General features: G+C 43.7%; 1 protein-coding gene across 1 annotated transcript in view; it reads right to left on the bottom strand.

The window, feature by feature from the left end:
• Positions 1 to 326: 326 nt before the first annotated feature.
• The window catches only part of LOC308364474 (solute carrier family 12 member 7-like), a gene marked incomplete at both ends in the record, with an annotated part of 14,201 nt that continues 4,810 nt past the window's right edge, over positions 327 to 9,717 (bottom strand). Inside the window, 15 exons of the mRNA XM_080837608.1 lie at positions 327 to 418; positions 801 to 934; positions 1,672 to 1,686; positions 1,987 to 2,156; positions 3,005 to 3,118; positions 3,611 to 3,718; positions 3,997 to 4,128; positions 4,636 to 4,805; positions 5,191 to 5,386; positions 6,853 to 7,021; positions 7,376 to 7,480; positions 7,763 to 7,882; positions 8,368 to 8,466; positions 8,651 to 8,769; positions 8,991 to 9,165. Of these exons, the coding sequence (XP_080693734.1) occupies positions 327 to 418; positions 801 to 934; positions 1,672 to 1,686; positions 1,987 to 2,156; positions 3,005 to 3,118; positions 3,611 to 3,718; positions 3,997 to 4,128; positions 4,636 to 4,805; positions 5,191 to 5,386; positions 6,853 to 7,021; positions 7,376 to 7,480; positions 7,763 to 7,882; positions 8,368 to 8,466; positions 8,651 to 8,769; positions 8,991 to 9,165 (1,918 nt within the window). The remainder of the gene's footprint in view (positions 419 to 800; positions 935 to 1,671; positions 1,687 to 1,986; positions 2,157 to 3,004; positions 3,119 to 3,610; positions 3,719 to 3,996; positions 4,129 to 4,635; positions 4,806 to 5,190; positions 5,387 to 6,852; positions 7,022 to 7,375; positions 7,481 to 7,762; positions 7,883 to 8,367; positions 8,467 to 8,650; positions 8,770 to 8,990; positions 9,166 to 9,717) is intronic.

Below are 9,717 nucleotides of genomic sequence, written 5' to 3'. Positions count from 1 at the left end.
AGAACAGAGGGCAACCCGTGTTCCCTCCTGCTCATGGTCTGTGTGTGTGTGTGTGTGTGTGTGAGTCATCTGGGGAGACAGGTCCCTCTCCCTCACCAGTCCTCCAGTGCTGGTAGGTTAGTCCCACTGTCCTCCCACCCTCTCCTCCTCCTTCTCCTCCTCATCCTCATCCTCTGTCTCTTCTTTCCTTCCTTTCCTCCACTGGCTGAGGCTGCTTTGTCTGAGACTGTACCCAGTAGTCTGGTGACCCCAGTGGAAAAGTGAGATCCTCTGCCAGACGGTGGCCCTTCCACTCACCTCCCCCTGCCTGAAGCCTGGCCCCGGTGCTAAGAGTAGATGGTGATGACCTCTCTGCCCCCGCCGCGGACCAGCAGCACCCGGTCCAGTCCCTCCATCAGCACCTCCAGGAACTCCATGTCTGAGAAAGGACGGTCAAGGATGGATGGCCAATGCAAGGATGCTGGAGATAAGCAGTTTTTTAGTCCTGGCGAACATATTTTGTAAACTCTCTGGAGATAGCTCACAAATGCAAAACAAAGTAAGGATAGAGAAGTTTATCTATGACAGGCTGTTAAATAAACTTTGCAGCTCAACAAAAAAATATGAATATAAATATGCAGTCAGAATGAACATTTTACTGATTTAATAATCCCGTCCTTTTTTGCATTTGGCTGTTACATTTGAGACTTCCAAGGAAGTAAAAAGGATACAGTGCTCATTGCCCCCTATACTCTAGGGTTAGGGTTAGATTAGTGTTACATTTGAGACTCTGTTATTCTTCCAAGGAAGTAAAAGGATACAGTGCTCATTGCCCCCTATACTCTTGGGTGGACCCGGCATGTTGAGCAGCACTAGTTGGGACCCTTGAGATTTGCTGACTACTACCTCATTCAGTTTGACTGCCGTATGCATTCTGCGGACATTGGACTGGTTCCTAAGAGAGACACAGTGTCGGTACCAACGGCAGGAAAGGTGTTGGTTAAATATTTTGCATTACTCTGGCATGGGGGAACACAGACGCTCAGTGAAAAACTTTGTGCTGTCGTGAATTCTGTGGCTAAACAGGAAGAGTGCACATCCCTGCAGCAGTGTATAGTGCCAGCAGGTTTGGAAGGAAGACATCAATTAAATTCCTTGCGATCTGTGAGAGGCAGAAACAAGACTCTCACTGGGTAAACAAAAAAGCTGCAGTCAACACTTTAGTCGGACACTGCAGGCACAGAATTGATATGGTCTCTGCGTGCCATGATTAGTCATTTCTAAGTAGACGAATGAGGGGTTTGGAAAACAACTACATACTTCATCAGGAATTAAGTTAATGATGAGAAATCAATATGAAAAGAAAACCATACTGAACAAAACTGTGCATGATTAACCATCACTTTTCTTCCCCTATTCACTGAAACACACAATATCAACTGAAACAGCAGCAAAGTATGCTGTTGTTGTACTGTACACATTAGCTACTAGTATAACTTTTCCTATAACACCCTGATACTTTTCAGGCCTAAAAACTCTCAGCTTTGTTTATGTCAAACAAACATGCAAACGATGTACATTCATATGCATACCATGCACACAGTGATCGGTATTTTGGTGCCACAGCCAAACCCAGTCTCACAGCCCATAGCTTCCCAACATGCACATATAAAAAAGGAAAACTTGACTTACAGACTCTCCCATTCTCTAGAGGGGGGAAACAAAGAACACACGAACACTTGGTTACTCATAAGTTAAACTAAGAAACATTTCTACTGATCTGTTATTGTTTCGTTTCGTTTGTCTTCGCTCTATGCAAAGCGTCTTTGAGTACCTAGAAAAGCGCTATATAAAAATAAAGTATTATTATTATTATTTTTGAGTTTCAGTGCAATTTGTGCCATAACCTAAGTGTCCTTAAGTATTTCCAATAGCTCAGTGAAAGATTTAAGGATCTAAAAGTGCCTCTGTTAATAAAACACTGCGTACACTAGAGGGCGCGCTTACGGTTTCATGTTGAAGATGTCGCGCACGCCCATGCTGGCTTCACGGTTGCGGTTCCTCTCGGCCACAAGCTTCTCCTTAGTCCAGGTCATGTGGACCCGGTCTGGGCTGGTGGTCGCCTTGTCATTAAGGGAGGCGTGGGCCTTTGTGTTCCTGTCATGGATCAGTTGAGCCTGTGTGAAAACAAAAGCAGTGAGTTTGCATCGCCATTTCAGGCAAGGCATTAGAGCAGGACTAGAGCTAAAGCATGCACACAGCACCCTACGCTGTAGTTTTAAATGTCTTTCGCTTAATAAATGCATGTAGCCTATATATAGCTATAAAGCTGAAATGTACTTTCATCACATTTTGTGTTGAAACATATGTAAACACATTTTCGGGATACCTCCCTGAAATTACTTTTTGCAGGTTGGAATGCCTGGGTCTGACACACTCGTACAGGCATGACCTCACCACTTTGACCAGGTAAATGTGAAATCTTGGTATGGTGCTTTGTACTTCTTCAATAAAGTGATTTGAGCAGAACAAATTGAATAAATAGTCTTTATGGATATGAATAACGGAAGAAAACAATATTTGTTTAACTGTCACAGTTACCCTACATGCTCAATAAACAACCATGTATGTCTCTCTAGTAGGAATTAAAAACTCTGCAACCTGGATCTTGTCATAAAAGGCGGTCATATCACGTGCCTGCATAGGCCTGGTGTTAATAAGCCGGCATCCCAAATTGTTTATACTTCTACCATGTACCATGTCTGTACAGTTTCACAGTGTCATGTGAGTGTGTGCTGTTAGCTGGTAGCTTTATAGCAGCGCATAGCAAAGAGAGTGGATAGCTGCTGAAGGGGATGGAGAGAACGGAGAGATGGATGGATGGATGGATGGACAGATGGATGCATCGAAGGATGAGCAGATGGATGGATGGATGGATGGACAGGTGGGGGAAAATAGAGGATGGAGACAAGCCATGGCTGGGCTGTGGTGGCTACAGCATACCCACAGAACACCACAAAACTACCTTATTCTCAACTGCGGGCTCGACTGGAACCTGCAAGGTGTTTGTGGAAGGAGTTTCTGTGACTGGCTTCTTCCTTTTGATGGAATTGCGTGAGGTGTCTGTGATGCTCTGAATCTGTAGAGACGTCCAAGGCACACAATCCCCATAGGGAGTGGGCAGCAGGGTGAGAGAGGCAACACATCACTGACTAACTGCTAATCCACAACACCACAGTAGTGAAGTCCCCAGGGGTATTATAAGCATATCTGAAGGTCATTTTCAAAGCTGGACACGCCAGTGTTAGATTACAGTAAAGAATTTTACCTACTTTATCAGAGCTCAACACTCTCGCAATAGATTACAGTATTTCCCCTATTTTGTTTGCACCTGGACTGAACATGGCAAAAGAGGAACAACCTGTTGCTGTAACGTAATGTGGTTAATGAGTTACTGTAGTTAGCACAGTTCTGGAGCAAAGGCATGGCAATGCCCTCTGAACTTGAACTTCACACCACTATAAAATACTTGTGAAACACTAAAACAATGTACACAAGTAGGCTACACAAGGCTATGCTCAAACCTGCACAGGCTGTTTTTTTTTTGTTGCAGGTTTGGTAGGAACAGTACCTCTCTTTCCCTCTCTGTCCTGGAGAGCTGCATCTGTTTCAGCATCTGAGAGCGCTGCTCCATCACCAGGGTCTTCTCATAGGTGAAGGCAGAGATGTCGCTCGCGTGCTTCATAGGCGTGAAAACAGGAGTCAAAAGTCAATGCACCAAATATATAAGTCAAATTATAATGTTTTCGGTCACAAACAGTGGTTTGTGCATGAGAGTAAATAAAAAACACATTTAGTTCATGATTTACACATCTTAACTTCATCGGAAGTCTATGATATATACAGTATCACACAAGTAATTAGTGAGTAAATGGTAATTATATGGTGAGTAAATTGTGAGTAAATGGTGAGTGTTCCCACCAAACTTGTCGAGTCAGGTCATGTCATAAGACTTACCATCTCCACCACCTCCACTTCAGCATTTAAGCGTAAATGGTACATGAATTTCTGCAAGTCCTTTTTCATCTGGATGCTGTTGTCATCCAATTGTGCAACGGTGAAGATACGCATTTTACATTTCCTCCAGACCTGAAATACAGACAGTGGGGTGTACTCAGTGGTTGGAAACGATTTTTAAAAGCTTAGAGGAAAGGGGGTTGGGAAAAATTAGATTGTTTTACGTTCCATTTTTGTGAGTCAGTCAGTTAGAGTGAGTTAGTTAGTGTGAGTCAGTTAGTGTGAGTGAGACAGTGTGTGGGGCTTAGCTTGACTGTTCTCTCCCTTGTACGTCGCTTTGGAAAAAAGCGTCTGCTAAATGGCTAAATGTAAATGTAGTGTGAGTGAGTCAGTTTGTATGAGTGAGTGAGTGAGTGAGTGAGTAAGTGAGTGAGTGAGTGAGAGAGAAAGAAAGAAAGAGTGAGAGAGAGAGTGAGTGAGTGAGAGAGAAAGAAGGAAAGAGTGAGAGAGAGAGTGAGTGAGTGAGAGAGTGAGAGAGTGAGTGAGTGAGTGAGTTAGAGAGAAATAGTGAGAGAGTGAGAGAGTGAGTGAGTGAGTGAGAGAAAGAGTGAGTGAGTGAGGTGGGGGCTTTGTTCATACTTTATGTTGGCGGAGTAGGAAGGGCAGGAGCATGAGGAGGCCTCCATCATGGACAATCCACCACACATCAATAGTGCCTCCATCTAAGCGCTCACTGTGGGCAGGAAAAGTGTCGATATTCTTGGCCACCAGTAAACACTGGTGCGCTGCCGTGGTCTCACGCACTGTCTCTATGGGGTGAGGGAAGATTGATTAGAATAGCAAGTTCATGACTGTGTTTTCCATTCAAGTACACAGACCAACTTATTACTAACGATGCAGTTGCTAAAGCAAAATTCACTGCAACAAAGGGTTACCTTGTTGAATTACACAGACCAACGTATTGCTAACGATGTAGTTGCTAAAGCAAAATTCACTGCAACAAAGGGTTACCTTGTTGAATTTCACAGACCAACGTATTACTAACGATGTAGTTGCTAAAGCAAAATTCACTGCAACAAAGGGTTACCTTGTATGAATATGAATATATGATTTACTATTAAGGTCATAATTTGAACTGACTTGGTCATTTTATAGAAATTAAACCATTTCAGTCTTAGTGCAGTGCACTCTCACCGGTGAAGTTTTTGCAGCATAGGGAGTCATCCTCCTGCTTCCAGTTGGCGGGCCAGGCCATGAGCACAGTGTTGTGTTTCATGCCTCCCAGCCCTGCCGACTGGATGAGGTGGGAGAAGCCATCACGCAGGTTAGAGGACACCACCACGTGGCAGAAGCCTTTGGTCTTTTCAGAGGACATGGTTGACCTCACATTCTGCAAAACAGAACAGACCACGGTTAGGAGGAGGGGCATGGATGAAGGTGAAGCGAATATACTACATATAACACATACAGTACTTTCTCATTTATCTCCTTATCTTGTTCCACCACGGGAGGTTTTGAACACTGCTGACCTGGGGGAATAAGAGCTGGTGAAATTCAATACCAAACCATTTCCCATAGCCAGGTGTCCTTAGGCCGTCTGTGTACTCATCAGAATTACCCTGTCAGACCAGTTCGTTTTGATTCCTTTACATGCTGTTCTTAAAGACATTTACCCAGGAAAACGAATTTATCTTACTGGCACATGCTACGACACGGTTGAACTTCCATATAAGGTTATACTACTCTGGCATTAATTATTGTCAATCACATAGGTTTGAGTATGCGTGAGATGAGTATGATGACTCAGATTAGAAATACTATGCAAATCAAAATAAAAAAAGTTCCCGAATAAGAAAGGCTGGAGGCTAGATGATACTTGATACTGATTTGTTTTCGCAAGGGGTTAAAAATGAATGGTAAACTAATTTATACCAATATTTTTCTTTTAATGTAATGAAGCACAAACAGTAATGCACATATACACATACTCATACATATCGTAGTCTTACATCTTTTAGCCTAGTCTACATCATTTCTAGGCTCGAAAACATAAAGGTATAGCTAAGAGTGGTCCAGACCAACGTTACAAAAGTACCTCTTACAGAAGGTATACAGAGCTAAGGATGTCCTGGGAAACACCCCAAAACGTTAAGGTACAGCTTGAGGCATAAATTATGAATGGCGTAGTGTTAGTAAGGCTTTAGGAAACCCGCCCCAGGTTTGAACAAAATGTATTAAAGCGGTCCAACTTAAAAAAGGCCCTGAACTTTTAAGAGGTCATCGTCAGTGACTGTGTCACCATAACAGCACTGCAATCTCAATAATGCACTGTCAGTGTGAGTGAGTGCCCTTGCCTGGCATCTGACCTCTGTGCTTTAATTATTGCATGGCATGAGGCATTGATCCGTGCCGCCAGGCAGATAAACCAATTAAACTTGACGTGGTAAGTGGAATGGCGGGAACCAGGAGGCAGCGTTCACTATACCAAACTGCTTTTCGGCTGCGTGTGGGCGAGCGCGGGGAAAGTTGTTTGCAATTGGACGAGGGCACGCCGTGGTTCTGCACAGCAGCTGTGAATTGTGGGGGGGGGGGGGGGGGGAGCAAAAGCGAGGAGAAAACGAACACACTGCTGCCTTGCTTCAGACTCGGCGGGATAGAAAGCGGTACAGCGCAATCCATCATTATGGCCCTCTACACTGCTCTAGTCCACTTGGACTCGCCATGACCTGACCAATCTGCCAAACTTTTCATCTCCTCACAGCGTCCTTCCCAGACTGGGATGGGTGATCAAAGTAATAGTGTTCATCCTATAAAAGTGACCCTCACACAAACAAGTCGACTACCGTTGACTCCCACCTGTTCAGAGCGCTTGGCATCGGGGCCTCTGGTCATGTAGGCCCCCTCCAGCACTGAGCTGACGATGGTCAGGCCCTTGCCCGCCTTCAGCTGGGCGGTGAAGGAGAGCAGGCGAGGATGCTTGACCGCCAGGTCTGTGTCCAGCTTCAGCAGCACCAGCAGCTGTGGCCTGAAGAAGGGCGGTGGGATAGGGTGGGGGGAGCACATGTCAGAACAGAGGTGGAGAGAAAAAGGGGCAAGGAGGCCAACTCAACCCTACCCAACCGTCTGTGGAGGGATACTGCTTTGCCTCAGGAGGGGATTGGTATCTGAACAATACGTCCATGTTTTATGTTGTTAATTGTTGTTAAGTTTTGTGTTTCTTACTTACATTCAGTTACTTTGTATTGTCTATTGAGCCACAGGAGTATGGCTTCCTCTAAGTGTAAATTAACTTTAGTTTGAAAGTGTGGTGGAAAAACATAACATCTCTATACATACAGTATGTTCACCTTTCCTCTTTGCCATGTTCTGCCTGGCTTACCTCCAGTTTTTAGTGTGAGGTGGAGCCTCCTCCAGTTTGACGAGGGCATAGTGTGCTGCATTGAGCGACAGTCCCCGAATGCCATCGCCCCACTCCTTTTCCGCCCTGAGAATAAGAAGCAGCTACATGTCAAGGCACAAGCAAGCACGAGATATATGTAAATAGTGTTTGGGAACTGATTTCACAAGTCTGTCATCAGTGGTCGTATCTTAAATCCTGACACCATCAGCCTAACAAACATGGTTTTTACCTTGAGATCTGATTGAACTGAAAGCTTTTCACGCTGCGTATCTAATGCCTGACATCAATATATGACCTGATTCAGCAGCTTGATGGTACTTGAAATCAAAACGTGTGAATGTGAGAGGCAGTAGGCAGCCATCTTACCCTCTGTATTCTATGTACTTATAGATACATCCAGCGATCAACATCGCTACCAAGGCGTAGTACCAGGAAGAGATGAACATGAGGGAAAGGCAAAGGATCATCCCAATGAATGACAGAGTCCTATAAGAATACAAACAGAGCCTTTAACTGTATTCAAAACAAGAATGACAGAGTCCTATAAGAATACAAACAGAGCCTTTAACTGTATTCAAAACAAGAATGACAGAGTCCTATAAGAATAAAACAGAGCCTTTAACTGTATTCAAAACAAGAATGACAGAGTCCTATAAGAATACAAACAGAGCCTTTAACTGTATTTAAGACAAGAATGATAGAATCCTATAACAAAATAAATAGAGCCTTTAACCGTATTCAAGACAAGGAAGACATTTTGGCAGATGAGGCTATGAGCTGCCCCTGGGTTCTTAAGAATAATTTAATCATAACATCTTTAAATTAATTAACCAATTTAAAAGGGAATGTCTAATCACTTTTATACATCTTTTGAATGTCAGTGATACAATTTAAGTGGTTTGTTCAACAGTTAAAATCCTTATATTAATTTTAATGGGAAACTTGAATGGGGCACAATGGACATGACTCACCAGTGGTAGAATTTAAACCTTGGCCTCCAGTTAGGAGTGCGCAGTAAGGTCTGGACAGCACAGGCCAAGTTGACAAACAGGTAACACATCAAGAAGAACCTGCCCACAACAACCACAGAGATGTCAAGATACAATTAGCAGGAACAAGGAGGTTATTTGAAGGGAAGTACAATAGAAATTACTGACAATAACATGTTTCTGTTGCAAGGAAATATTTGTGTGTGTGTGTGTGTGTGTGTGTGTGTGTGTGTGCATGTGTGTGACTGAGGGGAGGTGAACTCACATTGAAAGGATAGGAGCAACAGCGTCCAGGGAGGCAATCAGAATCCCAATCTCACAGATGCCAGCAGTCAGCAGCAAGGCCCAAGTGGGCTCTCCATTTGATTTTCCATGACCAAACACCTGCAGAGTATGCCAGTTAATGTCTCTGGAGTTCATAGGCTAATCATCAAATTAAAAGTAATCATCAAAAGGTAAAATATGTCAAATCTGTCTGTGCATGTATAGTCTATACTGTGTGTACACTATACAATACTGTAATGTACTATGTGTGTATGTGTGTATGTGTGAGTGTGTGTGTGTGTGTGTGTGTGTGTGTGTGTGTGTGTGCAGGCTGCCCACACCTGCAGGAATGGCACAATGCCATCTCGTGCGATGGCCTGCAGCAGACGAGGTGCTCCAGTGAGGCTTTGAAGCCCTGCACCACAGCAGGAGAAGAAGGAGCCAATCACGATGACCCATGGAGATGGCCAGGCCAGTGTACCAATCACAAGGTTCCTTTTTACAGAGTCTCCAAATCTGTTGAAGAATAAACAATCCCAAGATGAAGCACCATGAAAACGCAGGCATGAGGAAAAATATCCACTCGACAAATATTTGCAGGCATACTTTAGATTTTACAACCAAACTAAATGTATTGAGAGTCTATTTTTCGACAAACTACTGTTTGCTGGACAGAAATATTCAACCACTAGACAAACATGCAATGACTTGGCCACATGGGTGAACAAAGCAGTTCAAATAGTGTGACAAAACTAAAACACACAGAGGGGAAAGATAAGCGCATACATAAACATTAGCGCCAGCAGAGAGCAGGGCATGTACTGTAACTGTGTGCACTATAATGTACAGCACACACAAATGGCATAATATCAACCATACATTACGATTGCATGGTGAGAAGAATAGTTTTAAACAGTGATTTAAAGGACTGAGAGGATATGCATAGGGCTTTGGAGCCAAATAACTAAACCAGCTATCTATGACAAACCAAAAGAAAAGTTTGTTACAGAATTCAGGGTACAGCGTACCCTCATGTCAAAGGGGTGTCACCTCAGGGAACTACACTAT

Source organism: Sprattus sprattus (assembly GCF_963457725.1).
Source record: "Sprattus sprattus genome assembly, chromosome: 4".
In the NCBI taxonomy this organism is placed as follows: Eukaryota; Metazoa; Chordata; class Actinopteri; order Clupeiformes; family Clupeidae; genus Sprattus; species Sprattus sprattus.
This window is presented reverse-complemented; position numbering and strand designations above follow the sequence as displayed.